The sequence below is a fragment of the Lissotriton vulgaris genome, chromosome 5 (genome assembly GCF_964263255.1).
Source record: "Lissotriton vulgaris chromosome 5, aLisVul1.2, whole genome shotgun sequence".
Classification (NCBI taxonomy): domain Eukaryota; kingdom Metazoa; phylum Chordata; class Amphibia; order Caudata; family Salamandridae; genus Lissotriton; species Lissotriton vulgaris.
Genome location: NC_141693.1, coordinates 1022193440 through 1022219213, shown reverse-complemented (window position 1 = coordinate 1022219213; position 25774 = coordinate 1022193440). Strand labels below are relative to the sequence as shown.

Sequence of the window (25774 nt, the reverse complement as noted above, 5' to 3'; positions counted from 1 at the left end):
TTAGCAATGAGTCTCATTCTTTGTACAACTGATGGGCTCCAGTCCAGCTTGCATTTTATTTTATTACTGCACCAATAGTGCTTTGTTTTTTTCTTGCCTTTTCACAGAAAGACAACTAAAGGAAGATGCTACACATACACAAAAGTTTCTAGAGCTGTAGCACCATGAACTGATGAATCACAGAGATGTTCAGGAAGAGTACTGTGGGATGATTCTCCGGCCTCAGAAGTCATAAGGGAGGCAGCAGAGCTTCAGCAGAACTCTAGGAAGAGGAACTTGGTGGCTTTCAACACTGGACTTAGAGCATCTTGGTAGAAGTTTAAGAGGATGGAGGATAGCATGTGGTCAAATTATGCAATTGGGTCAGCGGGATAACAGAAGTAGAGTGGGTTCTCCTCCAGTTGTCCTTGCCACAACCTCCTCAAGGAAAGAATGCTGGTGTGAAAGTACTGAAAAGATAGGCCCATGCTACAGTGGTCAAACTCATGATAGCTCAACTCTTGACCCACTTAAACGGTTGCCAAGTCACTTGAGTAAGTAAGTGAACCAGCAAGGTGGTGTCCCAAACTCTTTGTTATGGTGTACTTCTGGTATTGGAATTAACTCTCAGCAGGACAGGGGTCGGGATTGCAAGGGAGCTATCACAGCAGGGGCTGATGCCTTCTAGTGCTTCTGATGCTCCTTCTGCCACCTGAACTTAGGGATTGACTTTGGAAGTTCCTGACAATTGGAGAAAGACTGCCTCTTGAGCTTTTTGTCTGTGCTATGGCTCACCTCTGACTGACTGGGATGTACTGTACTTATCAGTAGCTACCTATACAGGTTTTAGGGCAAAATGCCAAGGTGTGGATACTCTACTTGACAGTGTAACAGGGTCTCCTGTGCAGGTCATTTAGATCCTAGGTGATTATCAGGGTGTAGCCACTTTAGACCACACCCCTGGACTATGACAACAAGGTCCACTGGAATAAGTAATCAGAATCCGAGGGTGGATAGTCTTCTGACCTAGTGCTTTTAGCCTTCCCAGGAATTTTTGAACCCCTTGCATAAGGCCGGTTTAGGTGACCTACACAGGGGAGGAGTAGGGCACCTCAGATTGAGGCTTTATTATTGCATTGACAAGAAGAGTGCTGAGTCCGCACCTGAAGGACAACACTCTGTATTCACTGCCTGATTCTTCTTACCGTGGACAAAACTCAATATTTCGTTCAGGGATGGTGAGCCCTTGTTCTTCATGCACACCACGTGGCTCCGGAGGGTTTTATACCAGTGGCAGCACACAGAGTGAGGGTGTACACCACATTACTCTTCTACCAGGCATTTAATGGAGAGATTATTATGGTTAACTACTGAAAACTGCCAATAGCACCATACACATCACTTAAAAGCTGAACAATAAAACTGGAGACAGAAGACACAATGTGCACAAAATAAGTCCTGGAATCGATTGAGTTGGTTGCTTACTTAGCTCACTAAATAAATTTACTCATTTGCAGATTAACTTTATGGAGCTAAAATTGTCACTGAATAAAACACTTACCATTCTATGTAAGTTGACTCTGAAATTCATATTGTCATCGTGTAGAAATGCATTTGCATATTGATCCTGTTGAATATAAAAACAGAATATTTATGTTTTATGAGGTTCTGGTGAATGGAAGATTATTTTCTAGGCCAAAATCAGCTATTTAACAAGACCGAGTAACTGGAACATTCTAGAAAAGAGTTCTGTTTCTGCAAACATTTTTTCACTACTTCAACAAAAGCTGGATTTACAGTCCTTGTTCCAATGATCTGCTCTGAAGTTTAAATGGAAAACTAGGTATTTTTTCTGAAACTGCAGGGATAGATTTAATGACATATTATTAAAATAAAATTAGGCTACTCATTACATTTCACAAAGGATTCTTCGTGGTAACTCTTTAAAACGACCCTATCAGGCTTCTATTAAAACGGACTCAATCAATGTTCGAAGTAAAAGTAGGTTGTCTCATTAAAGAATAAAGACCTCGCAGAACAAACGGGATTTAAGAAAGATGGGTTAACCCTCCATAGTGTAGTTACTTTATTAAAGAATAATTCAAACGAATACAGGGACTGAGATCTTACTAAATTCTATAAATTAAGAAGCGTTGCAAAGCTCACCGTCTGGATTTACTCTGCTAATGCATGTCGCGTTAGAACAGTACAACGAGGCACACAGGAGGAAGCTGGAGTGGACAGAGGGGGCTGTAGATGTAATGTGGCGAAGAGTTGGGGTCTCACAATGGTATCATACGCCGATGATACTCAGTTGGCGGTGGCTCTAAACGGGGACTCTGACCAACTGGCATCAAACTTTGCGGATGGTTTGAGGGCTGTTGCTAGTTGGCTCACAGCCACCTGTTTACAGCTCAACGCCCTCAAAACCGAGGTGATGGTACTAGAGAAACATCCTGATCTGTGGGGTGCGAGCTGGTGGCCTAAGGAGCTGGGACCTCCTCCAAAACCTGTGTTCGAACTTAAAAATCTTGGCGTCTGGTTGGACTCCAAACTAACCTTCTCGTGTCATACTAAGAAGGTGGCATCCATGTGCTTTGGCATTCTGCGTGGTTTGAGGCCTACCCTCAAATTTTTTGATGCCCCTACACGTCAGATGGTTATTTCAAGCTGGCGTACTATCGAGGCTCGATTACGCGAGCTCACTGTTTTTGGGCGCCAACCAGGCGGAAGTCCTGCGACTCCAACGAGTGCAGAACGCGGCAGCCAGGGCCCTGGTGGGCTTGCCGCGTTTCTGCTCTGCCCGCAGTACAATTTCTAAATTGCACTGGCTACCAGTAATTAGACGCATAGAATTTAAGACTCTTTGTTTTGCGTTTAAAATTCTTAAAACTGATACCCCTACCATCCTCCAGCACCTCCTGACCTTGTACACCCCTTCACGCAGCCTCCGTTCTGCCGGTCAGAATCTAGCACTTGTCCCACGTTTCCAAAAATGCAGATTAGGTGGCCGATCGTTTACGGTGCTAGCTTCCAAACTGTGGAACACGCTTCCAGTCTACATTCGCTCTTTAGAAGATCTTTTTGCTTTCAGGAAAGCTGTTAAAACGTATCTTTTCCCCCTGCCTTATTAAAAACTCCCTACTTTGTCTGATTCTGTTAGTTATGTTACCTTTCAGATATAGCGCCGGGACGCCCCTTCGCTGGGGCAGCTGTGCGCTCAAAAATTTAATTAACGTAACATAACATGTAGTCTCTCCATCAGTTCAATAAGCACTCAGGTGGATGCAGAAAAATACACCCAAACAGCCAATGGAATTAGCTGAGCGATGAATACTCCAGTGGGCTGTGTCTAGATGCAATTCACTAAGTCCAAACCTATGGCCGATCAAAGCAAGTCAATGGTTGAAAGGGGCAGACCCCATCTGAACTGAAAAGTAGCTGGCACAAGTGTCACACCAGTATCTCGCAACCAAGAAGCAAATACTGTAGTTGCACCAGTACCTAGCAGCCACAGCCAATTGCTATAATGTAAGCTGCCATGATCATGCAAAGAATATGTAGGCGCTGCGGGGCAAGTGCCTGTCTGTGCCTAGCAAACAAATGTAGCAGTATAATGTGTTGCAAAGGGCACAGGCACAGAGCCCACCTATGCTGTTGTAGTGCAGCATAATGGCATAAAATAAGAACAATAGGACAGCTTGACATAAAAGCATTTTCTGCTTCTAGCAGACAAAGGTAAGCGACAACAGTTTACATACTTAATGTTTCAGATTTTGGAGTGATGGCAACATAGTATTCCGCATTTGTGTGATGGGTTCATACGGAAAGGTATTTAGGCAAGTGCAATATAAGTTATTCAAAGATGAGGTGCCATCCGCACTTCAGTGCAGTCTTCATACAGCACAATACTACAGGACAGCATTGCTCTTTAGCTGATTACTCATTTGTATTGTGCCAGTATCTTCTGAAGGCTCCCTTGCAGCTGGTCTAAATGCAGCCTAGCCAGCCAGAACTGCCTTAAGCTTCTTTCTGAATGCCAGTAGTAAGGCAGAGCATCTAACATATCTAGAGAGTGTTCCAAATGGAAGGCATCTGGACATAGAAGGATCAACTACCCTTATATTTAACGTTGCACCGTGGAATAATTACTGACCTGGTTAGCACTACAGAGACTCCTAGTAGGGGCATCGAGTAAAATGTCGAAGACAATGTATTCAGCAGCCAGCCGCTGCAGATAATTATATGCAGTGAATACTTTAGCCAGAAGAAGCCAGCGTAAGGATCTCCTTGCGAGTGAGATATGGTTGTATCAATCAGCCGTAAATAGCCCTAACAGCACCATTTTGCACTCTTGGCAATTTCATAGAGGCCACAATAGAGGTCACTGCACTAGTTCAGCTTTGTTAGCATTGATCACCAAGGATCAATAGGCTTTCGAAAGCAGTGAACTAGGTTTATCTAACTCCAAGTACCAACTTCTGACCACAATGCCAACCTGGGGGACAAAGTAACCAAGGATTCAAAGAGCATCTCTGGAGGCTCCTGCAGTTGGGACACCATCATACATTAAGAAGTGTAAAAAAGAAACCAAAGAATGCAGTAGAACTTTTCTATCTATGCATCAAGGATCTGGTTTAAGATCCCCATATCCATAAGGACTGCACCATGCTGCTCCAATTTAGGAAAGAGTTGAAGATACGCCTCTTTAATGAACACTACATCACAATGCAGTAATAATCCAATAGCTAGCAACCTCCTACAACTAATCAACTGTATGTTTGCCTTCGAGCGAATAAAGCACTCCACCGCCTTTTTAGTTAGGTTCACACTTTGCAAACATCACACAGACTCCCCTTACTTTTTTTCTGCTTTTTATTTTACTTGGTTTACTTTTTATCTGGTCAAAACAGGCAGGATTCGTGATGAGCTTCTCGTGCTGATGTACAGCTTCAGCTACAGCTTTATAATCCATTGAGAGACATACTTGTGTGTTAGTGTCTCTGTCTTTGAATTTCGTGTTCTGGGGATTGCCCACTTTGAAATGCTCTCTAGTTCATTGTGCTCTTCCTCCAGAGAGCAGTCTATCACAGCAGGACTGACTACAATCTTGATAGCCCAAAACACAGGCCATGAGGGACTAGAGGTTCACATCTGGATGTCAGCCTCAAGACATGCACATCAAAAGGTTACCAAAGGGCCCCAGCCTACTCTTTATGATTCTCTTTTCAGCGCATCCCCTTCTTCAGACGTGAACAGGATCCTTTGACCAGTGACCTCCTTCCAGAATCAAAGTACCACTAGTGTTGTGCACTGAAGAGCTAGGCTTTTCCTTCCTCCAATGTAAGTCTTGCCCAGTTCTCAGGAATGCAGCAATTCACAAATCTATCTGGGAGAAACATCCAACTCTCCCAGCACCTCCCACAAGCCCTGGGCTTCCCAAAATGGAACTCGGTATCTTTGGTGTGTTGTGTGTACGCATGCTCTACTGCGTGTGCACGCACAAACAATTGTGTAGCCTCCAATGCACTGTATCCTCGCACAGGCATCCACACATCCCCGTGCGCTCAGGCAATACCACACGCTATTGCCTACAAGTAGTACCAGCTCACAGGTTCACATATAACCCAGTGTAGATACGTGTATCCCAACGTACACATGCAACCTTGCACACTATCTTCTGATGCACTGCACCTTCCAAAGGCACACATACATCTCAGCGCTGCACATAATCTAGTGCAGGTCAAGGGTCAGTTGAGCACTCAGCAATGGAACTGTACCAGTGTGTGGGCCAGGAATCACTACTGTTCTATCACTACTCCTGACATAGCTAAAAAGAGGCCTATTCACTCTACTGAGCACTAAAAACGAAAACACTATGATGCCACCACCGTGCTCGTGCTACATATTTACCAGAGAAGGAAGTACCCTTCCACACTTAAGGTTAGGCCTGTCTCATGGACTTTGATCGGCTTAGAATGGGAGGGGGACCCAAATCATTAGCTTCAAGTGGTGGAAGGGTACTTTACCGATGAAGGCAGTACCTTTCTACCACTCGAGGGTAATGATTTGGGTGGTAAGCAATTGTTGGTACCCTGTCCCTTGGATAGCCGGGCCATTCCCACCCTTTATTTACAATGATTTTGGTGCCCTTCCCAGCAGATCGAAGTCCATAAGACAGGCCTAGGTCATAGTGCACTCGCATGATCCATGCTTGCTAATGACCAAAAATCATTACCAAGGATCAGATATCACCACAGCTGGAGCACTCAAGGCAGGGATGCAAATCTATCACCATGCAACTGACTTTCCTGTCTCAACATCTTCCCATTTGATTGGGTCAAGGCATCCGCAAGGGTGTTGATCACACCTTAAAGAGTTGCAAGGAATTCTTTCTTTACAACTACAGCTCTGATTCACCTCATGGATGCCCTGACTCACTGCAAACTTGCCCAAGAAGGAAGACATTCAATTCTTTAGGGGTTGGGCTCAATGTGCTCTGATCATTTTTTGTGCTGCACACTCACCTATCTCCATTAAGAGCCATAAAATCATTCTCCTTAGAATGGATCCTAAATTAGCAAAGATACCTTCAGAACATGTTCCAGGAGATACCAATTACTCCCTCTAGGTGATCTATTTACAAAATTTCCAAACAAATTTCTGTTACGTTTATCACCTTAGACAAGGATCAATCCAATATTAAAAATCCTTTTTACGAGTCTCACTCAGCGATTACGAGGACATTCATCACACTGACCAGGAGGCCAGGCTATTCGTCATTCCCTTTGTAGAACCAGTGACTTCTTAAGTTCCGTCTTCCCTCAATTTGGTAGAGAAAATAATGCAGGAGCATGATGAACTGCACATAATTGAAAGCAACACCACTTTCGGAAGTACAGGTGCCCGAGTCTTAAGCACAAGCTCGCTTGAACTGGTTTTTCTTGACATCTGGTGAAGTGTTTGGCCCATCAACCTGAATAAATCATCTTCTAAGAAGGACAGCGGGCGCAAATGACATCCACCTCCTATCAAGGGACTTAAACCCTTATTTGATCCTGCTCAACCTCCACACATGTAGCTGTAGATAGTGGAGGTTAGGATGTAACACTGTGCCCTACTGCTATGACAGTAAATCCTCCTGTAGAAGTCCAAGTGGAGGGCAAATGCTCAGTCAGCAGTTGCAAAGCACCAAACTCTTCAAGCCCAATCTGGGGCCGCTAGAAGCAGCTGTGCTTGGTGGGCCTGACTTTATTTAGAACTCGCAGAATCAGAGGCTGAGGAGGAAAGTGTACAGGATGCCAAAGTCACTCCAAAGGCAGAATGTGTCTCTCAAGCCGACCACAGAAGGAATCTCTAGGCCGCAGAAGTCGTGGCACTGAGTGTTTTCAAAGGTAGCTAAAATATCTACCAATGGTGCACTCCACTGGGAAAAACACCCCATGACACTTCTGGGTGCAGACGCAAGTCAAGGTTAGTAAGATGGTGCCTGCTGATGAGCAATCCTATTGTATGATGGACCAACAGGGAAATCCTGTGGTGTGACTCAGAGACAGAGCCATACTACAGAGGGCACAAGACACAATTATGCTATGCGTGTTGCTGTACCACATGTCATTGTGTTGTCTGTCAACACAAAATTGACCTGCCCTTGATGCAAGCCAGAAAGACCTTTAGGGCAAGCCATAAGGCATGCAGATGGAGAATATTTATGTGGAGACACTACTCCATCAGCGACTAAAGCACTGTGATTGCCACTTTTTCAAGGTGACCTCCCTAGTGCAGAGAAAAGGCATCCATCTCAACTATGAACTCCAGAGGAACCAAGGACAAGAGCATGCCGCGTGTCAGACTGACATCTGTCATCCACCACTGAAAGTTTTGAGCCATGTTATACACACACACACACACACACACACACATGAATATTGTCTGAAAGACATCCTCTTTGCCAGTCCAATTTCAGCAGCAGATGTGACTGAAGGGCCTCCATGTACGAACAGGCATAAGACACCAGCATAGTGTTTTATGCCCGATGCCAAAGGACCAAGAATTCCCAGAGCCATCAAAGTCGAACAGTAGCTTCTGCCTAAAGCATTGAGCCATAGCCTGAATGTACCAGGCTCATTGTGGAGGCAGGAAATTCTTCAATATGATCAAGTCAATAATGGCTCAATAAAGATAATTCTCTGAGCAGTTTGGAAATGGGATTTGGACTCTTTCATAGAAAATCCCACAAAGGAAAGCTGCAACACTACAGTCAGCAGGTAGTCAAAGACTATGCAAAGCAATCCCACCTTCTACAGCTAGTCATCGTATATGCTGAACCTGAGAAGATTGGCTACAAACCTGATCTTCAAAAAGACTTGTTGTGCCAATTTAGGGCAGGAAGGCAGGATAATGACTTGTGAATGATTCAACCACACCACAAAGTGAAGATATTTGCTTTGGGACAGCACTATCAGCACATGAAAGTACATATTCTGCAGACCCAGGGACATGATCACGCCCTTAAAGACCAGGACCAACAGAACTTGAGCAGGTGGCATCATTTTTAACTTCCCTTTTTGAGGAAGGAGTGTAAATATCTGAGGCCTATAACTGGTCTCAGGTCTCCTCACTCCTTGGGGGCCAAGACATACCAACAGTAACAGCCCAATGCTCTTTCCACCACAGGTATGATTTTGATCACCCCATATGCAAGCAGCATCAGCACTTAATTTGATAGAATCCCAACGTGATTTGCAAAAGTATGAGTGCCTGGGGCATACGGAGAGGAGTGTCTAGAAAGGGGAGTGCATGTCGTACTAGAACAATCCAAGCACATACTGGTCTGACATAATGGAGCATTAGTAAGGCAGATAATGCTATAGCTTCCCCTCATTAGGGCCCATAAGCCGGACCAAGCATAGGTCTGTTCCAGTGGCACCAAGGTACTCCAGACTAAAGAGCCCGAATCTGGCTCAAACTGGTCCAAACTCAGGTGGAATTGTGTGCAAAATAACGAGGGACTGAGATGGAGCCCCAAGTAATTACCAGTGGCTGATATTAGTTCAAGCATTCATTCCATCACTTTGTGGTATACGTCAGAACCAAAGTCTGCACCAAAGTCAATGCAGAACCCAAATCGGGTTCAAGGGGCACAGACGGTGCTAAAGGAGAAAATACCAGAGGTAACCCGACTGGAGGTCCTTGAGGATCTTTGCCGCCCAGAGGCACATCAGAAGGAGTCGCAAGCATGGCAAAAATGTGCAGCATAGCTTCCCTTAGTGCCTCAATTTGCTGTAATGTATCAGTAAGGCAGGTTGCTTCTCGACCAGACACCAAATCTGCTTGAGAGGAGATCGTAAGTGAGACTGTTTGGCATGTTTAGGGCTTTGCACCCTCACTGAAGAACAGAATTGTGAAAAGGGGCCAAATCCTTCTTCGACTACTTATGTTTTTTCTTCGACGTATCCAAAACTCTGCTGTGGAAATGACATTGGGAGCAAGGACGGGACCTCGCTCTTGATTTCAAAGGGGAACAGAGTGGAGTCTTAAGGTGTTTTACAATGCAGAGCATTGCAATTTCGTATGGGCTTCTGGTTAATCTGGGTACAGTCTTGCAGGTTCTGGAGTTCAGTCCCAAACACCAGAGGCACACTTCATGAGCATCTGCTACAGACATCTGTTTGCAACAGTTCCTACAAGGTTTAAACCCTGTCCTTTTAGGGTTGGCCATTTCCCCTGCACACTGGAAAGTACTTTGAGAACATTTCCAGATCCAGTCTGCCGCCTGGGGAACAATCACACGGTGAGGAATCTGTGGCAAGTAGTATCCATCAGAATAGGCCCCGTGGGAGGCACCAGAGTCAGTGGTGCTGCTGGAATGGGCTCCTCTGGCAGCTTGATGACAACGAGCTCTACTGCGGAGGAGGACTCCAGCGAGGTCACTTCCATCAAGACCTTGAGCAATGACAACAGGTTTTATGGTATTCTGTTCTTCTTTTATTTGTTTCCTCTTCTTCCCCCTTAAGGATTTGGATAAGGATGAAGAACACAGAGGATGCCCTTCATGTCAACGGTGACCTGCAGTAAGCCAGACACTCGTTATGGAACATTAAAGTTTGACTGTGCACTTTCTGATGGCCTTGTCATGCATGAGGCTTGAGGCTTCATTTGTTGCACAACTGTGAGTCAAGCTCTGGCCAGAGGCAGAACTCAATGGGTCAGAAATGGACATCAATACACTGCAAAGATAACAGGGTTTGAATCCTGATATTTTTTTTTGTGACAAAATCCCTATGTACTGCTCCTAGAAATTTGGATAAAATGTGTTGAAACAATACTAGAGAATGAGGAAAGTCAGAGAGAAACTACAGATCCTCGCCAAGGAGGGCAGACAAAAAGGGAATTGCCACCTATGCACAAGGAAGGCACTCTATGGTTCTGGTGATGTTGCACCTTTGCCGCTTTCGGGAAATAAATTGACCCAGCGCAAATTAGTGGCATAGGAGAATTTTGAAAGGATTCCAGATCCCATCTCATGCCTCAGGAAATTCAAGAGGTGAGGAATTTGAAGGTAAAAGTAGTCATCAGATAGAAACAAAGTCTGAAGTTCCAATTATTTGCTAAAAATTAAATTCATGCAGGAAAAACCAGTCTACGAAGTAGACGGGTTGTCCCCGAAAGCATGGTTGAGTATGAGACATGGTTGTCATTTGCAAAATGTGAGATCTGCTCAAGTTGCAGAGCTTATTACTCTCACCAGAGCCTCTACTTTAGCCAAAGAAAAGTGTGTGACTATGTACACGGACTCCAAGTATGCAATCAATCAAAACAAGCTTTATTCGGTTAGTAAACAACCACAAAAGCATTCTATAACACATCAAGTATAAAAACGTTAAAACATTTATCATAAATCATCACAGTGGGATATAAATAATTTATCACCGTGGGAAATAATAAAAAATCATGTAAAGTTCAATTACAAGCCAGGTTATCACTATACATAAAGTGCTAAGTGCATTTTGGGAAGAAGACCATATTTATCTTTGAAACCAAAAAAATAAAAATTTTGCCTGGAAATTTAAAACACTAATTGCGCTAAGAACATTATAATTTCCATAAACTAAAACCATTTCATTTCCCTGCCTGATTCAATTACTACATTGCACATCGTCTCCTAATAACCAGTGCTACTTTAATGAATCTCATCATCAATAGTTGCAAACACTCATATCCCTCTAGATATGTACATGGAGAGATATTTTTTAGTATTGGTCTAAAAAATCTCCTTCTAGGATCATCATAGAGTGTGCAAAAAAGTGTAAGGTGCATAGTGATCTGGGGAGTACTGTTATCACAGGGACAGGAACTAAGGATTTCCACCCACCCGGTTTGTCTAGGAAAAGCAAGCAAAAAGTGCAATGTGCCAAGGCGAAAAATGGTTAAATAAAAACGCATCTGACAATTTGTAGAAAAGGATAGATAATACTGCTGGTTAGACAAAAAGGCACATTTAGGGCCAAGCGCCTCTTGCTGAAAATGTTTCACATGTGCCCAGTCCCCGTATTGCTTCTTGATTATGCCTTTGGCATTTATGGGGATATTTGTTGGGTTTTCATAAAAAACTCACCCAGCCCAATATCATAGAATCTTTCCTTCACATACTGAAACCAGGGAATAGTCGTCACCTTATCAAGGTTAAGGCATTCTTTCATTATTTCCCTAGTAAACTGTAGTTCTTCTTTCATCCAAATTTTAGACCATAAAAGCAAAGGGGCAGAGCTAGTACGATCCTCCAGGTAATCCAACCCTATCTCTCGATGAGAGAACGAGGTGGCCGTACTGATTGGGATCATCAATAAGCGTTTTATGAATGTATTTTCTACCACTTGTAACACGCGGCTTTTTTGATGACCCCAAACCCCAGCCCCGTATGATGCCACCAATGCACATTTTGCATTATATAGAGTAACAAGCTGTGGCACCGACCTAGGACCTAGCTTACGGGCAAACCTAAAAAGCCCCTTCACTACTCTATTGGTTTGTTGGGCCCTCATTGTAATAAAAAAAAACATTTAAGATCCCTGCTGCACGTATTATCTAAATACATAAAATGTTTTCCACCCTTTCGACCGGTTTGCCTCTGACATTAAAACTCCTGGATTTAACATGTTTTGGACCACAGGCCATTATATAAGACTTTAAAAAAGTTAACCTTTAAGTCTAATGTTGCCATATAATTTGTAAAGGCATCCAAGGAAATTTGTAAGCTGTTCGCTGTCAGCGACATAAGAACCGCGTCGCCTGCGTGCGAAAGTAACGCAACCGGTTGCCCCTTGACTTGGGGGAAATCAATTTTCTGCCTCAACAGGAAATCCTCCAAACCATTTGTGTATACTAAAAAGAGGAAAGGGGCTAAAATGCACCCTTGGCGCACTCCTTCTGTTGAAGCAATAGGTTTTGTTCTTTCCCTGTGAGTGCCAAATCTTATTGAGACAGAGGTGTTCGAATGTAATCTTTTTAAGAGCTGAATAATGCAATTTCAAAACTCATCTCTGCCATCAGTACCCACAGTTTCCAATTCATATTGTAAAACCATTTAAATAAAACATATAAAACTTTCATTACTTATATTAACGTGCACAGAGCAGTTGTCAGTAAATGTTTAAACAGACCATAAGTTAAGAAAAGCAAGGCTCAATTCTCAAAGAGAGAAAGAGGGAGGGACTGTTCCGTCATCAATTGGTTGTTAACAGTAATGAGAGAAGATTTGCTGTTAGCTTTAAGGGGCCGTGAGATGCAAGATTAAGCAGTCTGGTCGCTTGACGCAAGAGCTTTTGCCCCTGCCGCTTCCATGAATTGAACAAAGTGACACGCTAGCTGTACATCTCCACCTCCGAAACATGCCTTCACAGCTTGTCTGCATGTTCTTATCCGCTTACTTACAAAGAGCGGCTTTAGTAACTGTCGCTGTTCGGTCTGTAAATTTCTGCATATACATAGTAGGTGTAATACACTTTCGTTAGCGTCCTCACATAGGCGGCATATTGACTGACCCTGGAGTCGCTTCCACGGGGGAAGATGCGGTAAAGATGGCAAAATACCTAATCGAAAGTGAAGATATTTTTATTTCTTCTTTCTATTAAAGCCTGTGCCTAAGTATGGTTGTGGAGAGGATTTGTCATAGCTGTGAACCACAAACCATCCGTGGGCTCTTTCTGTGAGTATTGCCTTGTCTTCTACTAGTGATAGCTTTTTCACTGTCTTGTTAACAATTCGTTTAAAAAAATGATAGGACCCTGAGGCGGCCCAGAGTTCCTTGAGTCCCAGACGATCTATTGATGCTGTCAAATAAGTCCTTGCTGCACACTCCCTCTTTAGATGTATTTCATTCAATAAATGTGAGTTCAGTGTGCCTGCTTCAGATTTTTTTATCCTATACCAGGTCTTAGCATAGTCTCCTTTGCGGGCTATTTCTTGACTTTGCATGCCGAATTCTAGCCTTATTTGGGCTGGTGAGACGTACTTTGATAAATTAAATATTATCCTGGCAGCTCTTGAGACAGTTCTGTCCAAAGTCAATGCATCTCTTCCCCTCAGACACTCACTCCCATAAGTGATTGCCGGGATGAGTTTCGCTTGCCAGACTTGTAGCAGTGGGATAAGGGTAGGGCCGCCCGTTTTCTGTTTGATCGATATTATGGCTACCGCGATCGAGTTGCCTCTTCTTTTAATTGCTTCTTTTTGTAAATTGAAAGTCCCCTTATTATCCATGATCACACCTAGATACTTATATCGGTATATAGCAGAAGTACAAGAAGTTCGCAAGCCCGTATGAATAGACCAACATTTCCACTGAGGAAATCTTAGAGAATCATTGGGTGAATTACAAAGAAACAATGGTACCCTCAAGAGCAAGATAGCTAAGATAAGTTCAGACACTCAAATGAAATGACCTTAAGCCCTGTCAAAGCACTATGGCCTCTTAGCACAATTCCTTCACAGAAAACAAATTGAGCCCATATGAAATAGTCATGGTCTGACTCATGACGTTACCCTCAAATACCCCAGTCTCAGCTGCTAAGTTTGATTTACAGCTGAATGATACAGTCCTACAGTATTGTATAAAACGTATACAATGGCTCTACAGTTTCTGTGCTCCGGTTCAAGCAAAATTACCAGAGTGTCCGACCGAGGATTGCCCCTCCATACATCCTGATGAGGGGGTGTACACATGCATACAGAAGAGGAAGACCACACTGCAGTCCCGCTAGCGTAGACACATTCAACTCATGACCAACACAGCTGTTAGTTGTTGCGGTCTAGTGATGTGGGACCATCTCATTGAAAGCAAGTTGCTCCCAGCCTCAGATCAGGGAAGGGAGGCACCGCTCTGTCCGTCGGTAACCCTGGCGGGACATAAGCTGCAACCGGAGGTGCCCCCCTTCCCTGAGCTGTCGCCAGGTTGAGGTGAGGGTTCTTATCCGTACACCACAGGTACTACCAGTAAATCTTAACTGAAAATAGCAGGATTACTGGTTTTGTATTCTTTATATTTCATTAATTTTTCATCACCATTCACTATTTTCGCTGTAGCATTTCTATTGGTCCTGACGAAAGCCTTGACACCTTCCAGGTCTCTCAGGCTGAAACATGTAGACCACTTTTCATCCGTCACATGCAGTTTTAAATCCATACTGCAAGTGAACTGTTTTTAATCCTGGCAATGGGAATGAGCTAATAAAGGCAACGTCTTCGCTCCCGTTAGCTAGTTTTAATAATACTACCCACACAGTTAGATATTTTTTGTTGGCTGCGCCCCTACCCGAACCCGATTTACTCTCTTTCATCTGTTGGATTTAGTACAACCCCAATAGAGTAGGAATAAAACATCCCTGAGCTCCTTCCTCTCAGAGAGGGAGTTGTAGCCCTTTGCGGGACTAGGTATTCTCGCCAGGAGGAGAATCCCAGATGATGAAGCATGCCACCTTTGGTGGGTGAGGAATTTTGTCCTAAAAGGGATTCCCCCACTGGTCTCTCTTATTAACCTCTAGTGCCTCTGTATGTTTGTTTTGTAAGTACAGACCCAAGGATTTCTTTGTTGTTCTTTGAACCATTGGTCCTGACCTGCAAACCCCTTTAACGCCCCTAAATTTAGTATTTAGGGGCGAACCTGGACATTGCCTCCTCAGATTAGACTTGGCCCCAGCCCCCCTAGCCTGTCCCGTTTACGACCTGCCTACAGCAAAAACCCTGGCGAGTCCAGCAGCCAGCAACCCTCAAAGCTAGAAGGACCTGCCCTGCGACCCTCTTACAGACTCTGCCTCCTCTGAGCACCAGTTTTGCTCAAAGACTCACCTCCAGAATCCAGATTCCGGCAACTCCACGATTCTGCACCACTCTGCACATGACGCCCATGGCCCGAGTTCGAGTAGCCCAACACCACAAAGAGGGCTCCCGAGTTATCCTGACCTGGGATCTGGTGATCCCTGACCTTCTTCAAGCCTCAAGACGACGCCTGCAGCCTCAACCTGAAAGATCCCCTCGACCGGAGTTGGTAAGAAAATCTGACGCCAGAAGACACCCCTGCACCCAACGCCCCACGTCCTTGGGTGGCCTAACCAACGGTGTTCAGGCATCCCCCAAGATCCAAACTTACCTCTCCAGCCAGTGGTTGCCTTCAAGAAATCTCCCTGCCCGAGCCTACAGCTACTTCACAGAATCGAAGGTCTCCATTCAAAACACAGGGTCCCGACGTTCGTTTTGCTCCCTGCACCCACCGCCCCAGTGCCACTGGTGGTGCAGCTCCTATGCGGATTGTTGGTCCCTGCAGTGCTGACCTTAACCCCAGGAGCTTTGCTCCCACACCCAAGTGACCTGCTTGTAAGCAGTCCCTAACCAAAGGCCCCCTTAGCCCCATTGACTAACATCGGGCCCCTCCCTCTGCACCCAAGCAGCCCCAGTGCCGCTCGTGGTGCAACCCGGGTGCCCCTCTAGACCTTGGGGAACCTTGGTCCTACCCTAAAAACTCACCCTCGTAAGTCTGGTACTTACCTGTGAAACAGGTACCACATTTTTTCCCATAGGAACCCATGTAAAGAGATTTTTGGCCTAAAATAGCTGATGAACTGTGTGGTATGAAGAAAAGAGAATTCTATTGCAAAGTATAAAAAGTCCTATTTACCTTGTATTTAGAGATCCTAAGATGTGGTGTCTAGGCATATCACCCAGTACTCAAAGTAATCCAAAAGTAATGAAATAGAATTACTGTGTAATTTAAACTGTTTCCAAAGCATATACAAACCTGTAACAATTGCAACCCCTAGCACAACCATTTCATTGAACAGTCTTGCATTTAAAAGTATATTTTACTTGCCTGTACCAAGCCCTGCTTGGTTCTAAAATGAAACATAAGCATACCTTTTTCATACTTACCTAATTGGTCTGGATTCTGTACCTGAGTGTGTGTAATCAGTACTTGATTAAGAGAATACAACAAATGCTTAACACACCCTCTGTATAAGCTTAACTGCTTGTCCGCACTACCACAAAGAGAGCTGTTAGTACTTACCTAATTCAGCCTCTGCTATACCTCTGGGGACTCCCTGTACTCTGTGCACACTACACCATACTTTGGTATGGTATATACAGAGCCAGCTGCCTACAGGGGTTAGCTGTGAAAAATCATGTATTCCTGTTACTTTAACCTTACAGTTTCCCTGCATATGTATACCACAATGTACAGCGATGTATTTTATTATGAAATGAGGATTTTTTTTAAATCAATCTTAAGTGCCCATCAGCATAAATGTGCATCCTAAGTTTGAGGTCTCTAATAGGCGTATACACCATTTTATTAAAGGTAGTGCCTTTTCCCATTTCCTTCATCATGTAGTAAAGTCTAGCCTTATTTTTAATGTTAGCCACCAAAAGCCTGATTTTAGAAAACTAATTTAACAGTGCATTCATGCATTTGATTCTTCATCTCAACAACGTCTTGCATCTTTCTCAATGAGTAGATACTACCACCTTCTTATTAGTTACGTTTATATGAAATTACCGATTTCTCGTGTTTATGGTCCATAGACTTTGTATAGAAGCAAAGGTGTATACAATACTGTTCAAAATTGTATGAATTTTAGCAGTACATGCTCCAACAGAGCTTTTTTGGGCAACAGAGCTATTCGGTGGAAATGACAATGGTCTCCTGATTATCTGCTGCACTGGTTGCTATTTTTGTACCAAACGCAAGTTAGAGTTTTCGGATTCCCAACATGCTGTGTTTTATTTTACCACTGATTATGGGCTAATCAGGCACAATGCGAGTTTAAAAGATGCAGACAATTGTCAGTGGCTACCAGTCATCTTATGTAAACATGTGGTCAACAATGATCGCTCCAGACGCACTTGCAGTTTGTCCGTCTGAAGAAAAGTTAACTTCATGAAACATGTTGTAGTGTACATCAATAAGCTATCTGCTTTCAGATGACCTCTCTGTCGCATCAACCACTCCTAGCGACACTATAAATATATGCATTTAACCTTCCCTTAAGCCAAGAACGAACCTGAGATGGATAAGAGATATATATATATATATATATATATATATATATATATATATATATATATATATATATATATATATATATATATATATATATATATATATATATATGGGCCACTGGTATCATGCAATTTTGCTGCTGCAGCATTTTCTGCATTATCAGTGATATGCCACATAAACCATCATCAACTGCATAATCTGCAGACTTTAACAAAAAAAGGTTGTTTTTGCTCAAACGGAGCAAACGTTACTAAAAATATGGCAACAGGTGTTGCCACACACCGGAATGCCCTTCGCAAACATTGACTGGTCAACTTTCTGTTGCTTACTGCTTTACTTGGGTGTCACACTGGTGATAGTGAGGTGAAAGCTTTGCTCACAAAGTGTTAACAAGAGCATAAATGATCAAATAATGAGGAAATACTTGTAAAAAGAAATCTGCTGCATTATGTCACATAATTCGCATTTTCTTGATGCCTAATTTAGTCAAACCTGCTGCATAATTTGGCCGTCCCATACAACATAATTCCAGTGGCCCTGTGTATCATATGAAAGAAATACAGTTTTGTTTTAGGAGAGTTACACACAACTTGCCTCTGCTATGCAGGTGAGAATGATCAAACATAGTTTACCACTGTTAAGTCTGTGTTCATCTGCAAGAAAAGATAGAAAAATTAACTTTTCTACATAAGATGATAAAGAATCTCCAAGTTACATACCTACCACACATCTGGGGTCGGTGTACCAACAACATTACAGGAAGCACATTGCATGTTTATATAAACCACACAAATAGGTATTTTATTAAACTGGCCTTGAAATATTCAGGTCATAGTTACATGATTAAGACCACAAAAACCTCTAACTTAGAGGAGCTGGACATAATAACTGGTTGTTTTCACTGATAGAATGTTTATAGAACAACTAACTCCCGTCTATCGCTTTCTCCAAATATATGTTTAGGATATACAGGATAAACAAAAATAAGACATGTGGCTCTAAGAAGGAAGACAGAAGTACGATAAGTTAATGCAAAATTAAGGGTTTCTTTTGTTAGACTTCGAAATTCAGTGATTTAATATACAATTTAGAAAGATAAAATATGAAAATATATAGAGTATGTCAAACACAGACATCTCCAATTGATTCAGGAGGTAACCAAAATTCAGTACTGCATGAATTTTCATTTCCGAGATTTTCAAGCAAGCCAAATTTAACTGCTTTGATGCCACCAACTTACCTTTTGTGTCTTGCATGACAATGGAGCTGTATTTCAGGAAGGTGATCAGTAGGTTGCTGCTCTGCTCATCAGCATCCAAAGGGAGCTCACCAGAAATCATTACTGTAAAAGAGAAGATAAAAAGGGAGGTTACAGCAAAGCAGTATCTACTTCTAACAAATCAGCTGACTTCCTATAGTACCTTTTTCATATTTCCCATACAATTGAGAACTATTACCAGGAGTATACTCATAGCCTGAATGTTCTGTACTTCTTCCTGGGGAACAGGCACAACACCGAACCATGTCCAGAATGGCTCTGATGAAGAGGAGCATCTGAGAAGGAGTCAGATGTGACTTTAGAATGTTTACAGTGAACCCCAGAGATCAATGGATGTTCGCCAGTGTCTGGAGGTGTTTGATGCCTGCCTGCAGTCAGCCCGCCTTCAATAGACAGCTGTCAAGGTAGGAGAAGACTGGCACCACTGACCTCTGAAGGTCTGCTGCCACTATTGTCATCAATTTCATGAACACTCGAGGGGTACTGGTGAGACCAAAGGGGAGCACAGTGCACTGGAAATGCTCCTGAAAATAGGCGTCCTGCAGGTCCAACACCACCATTCAGTTTCCACGGTCGAAGGCAGACGAGCATTTAGATGTTTCCTTCCAGAGGAAGACTTTGAGGGGGCATGGATCTAGAATAGGCCAAAGACCTTTGTCCCTGTTAGGCACCAGTAATCAGCAGGAATAATGATCAGGTCCTACTCCTAGTGCTGGCACCCTCTCAACAGCACCTTTGGCGAAAAGTGCTAGTAATTCCTGCTGCTAAAAAGGTGAGATGGTCCTCCGTCAGTCACTGGGGGAAGAGAGGTGGAGGACTGAGTAGCACACTCTTAATATTAATATTAGCAGAAACTGCTTTTGCAGCAGTTTCTATAATTGCTGTAAACGTCACGGGTGTTAATGAAACGTTTACATATATTTTACATTTTTCAAATAAAGCTAGAGTTTGGCACTGAAAAATGTAAAACAAAATACCCGCACACCATCGGGGAAAACTCCCATGGTGTGCGGGTATTTTGTTTTTATTTTTACTGTCCCTCAGTGTCAAGTTTAACCTGGCAGTGATGGACAATAAAAAAAAACATCCGACCATCCACTCTAAATCGAGTGGACGTCGGATGTTTAACTTCCACGGCCACTACTCTGTTGAGCTGTCATTGGAGTAGGTCGACAATAGAACAGAAGTAGGTTCTATTGTCGACAAATTTCAGGTCTGCCCACCTCACATTTTGCAGATGGTACTTGAGTTTGGCAGAGTACCCTCTCCACCAAGCTCTGAATCAGCCCCTAAGTGCTTGGGCCCAAAGTTTTCTTCAGACTGCCGTGGCCAGTTCAATCAACAGTTGGGGTGCCTAATACAATCATGCAGTTTCCACTAATCCGTAGGACCTGCACGTTTGTTGGACAACATAAGCTTTGGGTGAGGTGACTCGACTGATTCCGGGTCCTCCCACATGATATGTTGGCCTAGAGACCTGCTAGCTCACAGTGCCACCATAAGCCCCCTATCCTTACCAGGGAGCAAATTGTTTATGGCAACCACTGAACATGGCTCTGACCCCACAGGGATTGTGGAAACAGGTCAAAACCTTTTGCTTCGTCACTCGTGCTTACCTGTGCTCAAGTAAATATGCAGAGAATACACAGTGGGATGTTTTCAATATATTTATTGAACCAATGTTATTTTTGTATAGAATACATGTGCTGCGATAATCAGCAGACAGCAGCAGATAAAAGTGATTGCAAGCACCAAAAGCGTAAATAGTAGATATAGTTCTACCATGGTGCTAAAACAGTGTACATATGCAGGCATATAAACAAAGCAGTAATCAGGCGTACTCCTACTATGCGAACCCTACTCTAAGTGTACCTAAAGTGTGTATAGGTGTAAAGCCAAAAATCCCCCCAAGGGACGATCCAGCCCCATTACCTGGCGGGAGAGAATGTAGGAGCCTGTCTTGGTTACAAACTAGACACCCCCTCACGGAGATGTCAGACTGCTGCATGGTGCAGTCTCATCATGCAGGCATCCTCAGTGTCAGCTGAAGTGCCTCCTCTGCTAATCTTTTGGGATGCTTTTTTTATAATAGAAAGCAGCCTTGCGATGTGCGTATAGATTAGCGAAGTTATGGATATGGACATCCCTGTCGCCCCGTGGATGAAGACAGAACGGCATTTGTACACAGTGCCTAGAAGGTCCTTGTGTATGATGTTCGAAGTATCGTGATAATGTTGTGCCACGCTAGATGAGTAAACAAAGTAGTTTCAGAGAAACTAATCCAACATGGTCATGCACACAAAAATGTGCAGAAGGTCACAGCAGAAATGTTATTGTGAAAAATAGGACAATGTAAGAAATGAGCTGCTACGCTACATTTGACTAACCCGGGCACATAACATCAAGTATGAGTAGCCTTGATTCCACCTCATTCCTCTTTAGTCCACCATCAGACACTCCCTGTCCCTCTATCTTACTTTTGCACGTTCCTCCTTTAGCCCTTTGTCAAGGTTTTCTCGCTGTCTCTTCTTCTTTCCCACTTGTGGCTTTTTCACTCTCCTGCTCTAGGTCAAACGGCGCCCAAAAATGAGTACCGGTGCGCCCCACCGGCATCCATCAATCACTGTGTATTATGCATGGTGACGTTCTGCTTTAGAAACCAATTTGCACTTCACCAACTCCACGAAAAAGCAACGATCGAATCCCAACGAATGCGTGTGATACGCAACATATATAAACATGGACAGATCAGACAGGACGCTCAGAAAAAAGAAATGTGTCGTACAGTAGCAACAAGCCACTTATTCTGCCAAGTCCTGACAAAAATACGAAGCCTGAATAATGCTGAAGTCTCACAGCATGGAGTTATGTGCACCTTCATATGAAAAGGTCGATTCAACTGCAGAAAAGATGCTTTTAAAAAAATCTGCAGAGAAGGGGTGTCTTCCATGAATTTTAAAAAGAACATCCTTTATTGAAAACAGAAATAAATATAGGTAAGCATGCTTTTTAGGCAAATGTAGAATGAACTGCGTGGGAGGGACTATTAGCACTGAAAAAGCTGACAGCAAGAAAGCTCTAAAAATCTTCCGTGAAGTGTGCAGTGTTATTGGAGCCCTTCGATATCCATGGAAACAAGACAGATATATTCAATGAGAAGGAAAGCCTTTTATGGACGGAACATTAAAGTGACCTAAATCTTACATTTCAAAATGTAGGACTAGTCAAGTCCTGGATATTATCGCCATTAAACTATTGCAATTTATACTTTAGCGAAACAAACATTTGAGCAGACATTACGCGTCGGCCAGGGAAATCACTTAATAAAGAAAAACACCCCGATTGATCTGTTTATACTTTTGATTCAATCCATTGCTTAGGACGGGGGCTAAAAATTGGAAGGTGGCAGATTGCCTTGATAGAATAATAATACTAATCTTCTCCCTTATGCACACCTATTTTGCCCCGCTTTTTGCTAAACCTGATGATCGCATTTGAATTGCCTCAAACACTTTGTGGAATCAGTTTTTTTTGTGCTAATTACATCAAAACTGCAGACTCTTTCTCTCCTTCTATAGTGTTAATCAGCACTGGATGGATCCCTCTACAAAATGGCCACCCCAGTGCAGACACTAAAAGCCTTAAAACTGAGAAGGAATCTCCACATATATTTGAGCATGGGCGTGAATTAGGGGTGGCCAAGGACCGCAGCTGCTTCCCATTGCTCATGTTTTGGTAAGAATTCGTAGGACGTTGTCTTGCTTTGCATTACTACAAAAAGGACATCTAAAACGAGGAAAATGACATTTAAATATCAGAAATCACCCTACAACGAAGAGGTGATCCGTCTAAGCTCATTCTGGAGTTTGGCACGGACCACTCCTGGGCTCCGCTTTAGATAAAGCCCAAGTGAGCTGTCTTTTGGGGTGGCGGGGACAGAATGCAAGCAAGGGAGGGCCTTCTCTGCCATTCATTCTCACTATCCAGCATGGACCCTGCAGCTTCAGGAAACGGACATAACAGCACACATTGTGACACGCTAGCTTCCCCTCGTGTGGTGCACATACACAGAGATAATAGAATCACAGAATTTAGGAGCATTCGTGAATGTCACGGGTTTGCAATGAAAAACAGAACAAGAACAAGGGGCAAAAAGCGACGGAGCAGTGGTAGGTAGATAAGAACGAATCTGACAGGCAGAGAACAGATGCTAGGAAAGGAAACTGATTTGAATAGGCAGAAAGTGGATGAATCTGAAGGGCAGAGGAGAAAACCCTGGACTGCACTGCAGTGCGAGGCCTAGTGAGTTATTCCTGGACCTTTATTATCCGGGTGCTCTAGACTGGCAAACGTTTACAACTTGTGGTGAACCAACATCTTGTTTTGTCTTTCTGTTTTAGGATTTTCAATCAACGGTGTTCCATTTGTTTCCTCAGAGCTGTTAGTGAGGGCAGGAGTCAGGGGCTGCACGGGGCAAAGGCCTCATCCACCAGGAGAACAAAGTTAGTGCTTTATATCATGAAGCTGCATTTGATCTACAATTTTCACGAGGGGAGCGGATCCGGTTTCGAGATTCAGGCTCTTATTGCCCTGATCCCACTCTCGAACCTGGGAAACATGTAGGTCTCAGATCCTGCCCTCTTAGTCAACTTTCCGCAACGGGCCATAACATTAAGGGCACACCCCCCTTCGAAGCATCACACACTTCATTAACTCCACCCGCTTGGGAAAGACACATTTGAAGTTGTACTCATCAACGTAAGGTTGTTGATACAAAATGCACTGGCATTCGCTGATTTTATGGGTCTGAGCCTAGCATTCATTACTGCAACTTGGGTTGACGCTGTGTCTGATCCAGATCTTATTTTGGCTATACCTCGGGCTTTGCTATTTCCAGACTAGACCGGACTCATAAAAGGGGCGGTGGGCTTGCAATCATTTTTCAGGAACAGCTGAAAGTCTCCTTTGAACCCATCCAAGCCTCATCGAACTGTGAAGCACTGATATTCAAGATCACCCTGACCAGCTGGTACTCCTTTAACAGGGTGCTTCTCTATAGACCCCCAGGTCAGAGTGCGAATTTTCTATATAATACCAGCCAACTGATAGATATCAAAGTCCTACTTCCGACTTCAAAATTTTAGGAGACTTTAATCTGCATCTTGAAAATCTAGCAGCCAAAGAGGAGGCTGCCCTCGTTGACTTGATGGGAAGTGTGGGCCTCACACTATTAGTGGATAGTCCTACTCACAAGGCAGGACATACCCTGGATGGCATTTTTTCCGACAATCCCCATCTTAAAATTCTCTTGGTTATTCCTCTAACCTTGCCAGACCATTCAGTGATGATGTTCAGCATCAGTCCAGAGATGATAACTGAACCAGGGACATCCCTCCCACCCACTTTTAGGAAACGCCCTTGCATAAAGTTACCATAGAAAATGTCATCAGCCACCTACACCTCTCTAAACCGAGGCTTCCAGTAGACCAGAATGAGGCCACAATTACCTTTCACAACTGGATTATCGACACGCTCGACAACAATGCCCCCCTAAAAAGTACAACTAATAAAAGTACTTGTCCATCTGAGCCATGGTTCAACGTTAGCCTGAGATTACTTAAGCAAGCATGTCGAAGGCTGGAAAGAAAATGGCATTTGCGTTATAACCACGATGATAAGATCATATACAAAAATCCTGGTGCAGAGTACAAAGAAAAAATCTTAACCAAAATAAAACAGTACTACTCGGCCAAAATTAGCGCATCCCTTAACTCCACCAAAGAACTCTTCTACACAGTGCAGAAGCGGAGTAAACTCCCTGGTCAGAAAAATACAGTAGTAGACAAAGACTTTTGCAACCGGCTAGCGGACTCATCAAGTCAAAGTCAAAACAGGCGGACATACGTCTTCCTGGTTCACTTTTCAATGTGGGGTGCCACAGAGTTCCTCGTTGAGCCAGACACTTTTCAATCTATACGTTGCCCCCCTCTGCTCTCCTATTAGGTCTTTCGGTTTTAAGACAGTATAGTATGCAGACGATACACAAATCATAGCGTCCTTTTCAGGGGACTCAATGAACACTGCTTGGAGATTTCAGGACTATATACGCAAAGTTGGGCTTTGGATGTCCCAAAACTGCTTGAGGCTGAACACAGGGAAAACCGAGGTTCTCATGTTTGGGCGAGATACCTCCTTTTTTTTTGCAACCCAGCTGGTGGCCTCAGGAAATGGGAGACATTCGTACTCCCACCTCAAATTTGAAAAATCTAGGAGTCTATTTTGACACCAAGTTGTCCTTCGAGGGACAAATAAACGCAATCACCTCTGCATGCTTTTATTTGATCAAAACTATCAGGAAAATTCTCCCATACATCCAGTCAGAACTCCCGAAAACGGTGGTTACAGCCTTGATCCTATCTTGAATAGAGTACTGTAGCGGGCTGGTTCTAAATATTCAGTCATGTCTCTAACAAAATGCAAGTCCTCCAAAACGCAGCTGCTCGCCTTTTACTTGACATGCCGAAACGGCAATCAGTGGCCTATGCTGTCCCAATTCTACACCGACTTCCAGTTAAAAGAAGGATAGAATTCAAGGCCCTCTGTATCACCTTTAAAGTATTACATGGCCTGGGACCTGAATTTTTCACAGACCATTTCAAGCGGTATATTCCAGGAAGGCAGTTGAGCTCTGCGATCTCTGCAAATCTGACAATCCCAGGGCCAAGATGGCCTCCTGGGGGGTGGGGTGGAAGCTTTATCTCAGGTACAGCCAGATTGTGGACCTGCCTCCCACTGGCTCTAAAGACAGAAAACGATTTACTTTGATTTCGTAAACGTTTAAAAACTCAGCTTTTTGTTAACTAGCCCATCACAGCATTTTAATTATACACTCTGGTAAGTATATCAGGGGGAGCCACCGCGCCTCACACACCTCCGGGTATTAGCACACGTTATAAATCTAATTT

At 43.5% G+C, this 25774-nt stretch overlaps 1 protein-coding gene across 2 annotated transcripts in view; it reads right to left on the bottom strand.

The window, feature by feature from the left end:
- The window catches only part of ARMH3 (armadillo like helical domain containing 3), a 624464-nt gene that overhangs the window by 246835 nt on the left and 351855 nt on the right, over positions 1-25774 (bottom strand). For both annotated transcript variants that reach the window (XM_086922652.1, XM_086922653.1), the window contains 3 exons: positions 18771-18872; positions 18125-18183; positions 1541-1606 (listed from right to left, as the gene is read on the bottom strand). In XM_086922652.1, the coding sequence (XP_086778778.1) occupies positions 1541-1606; positions 18125-18183; positions 18771-18872 (227 nt within the window). The remainder of the gene's footprint in view (positions 1-1540; positions 1607-18124; positions 18184-18770; positions 18873-25774) is intronic.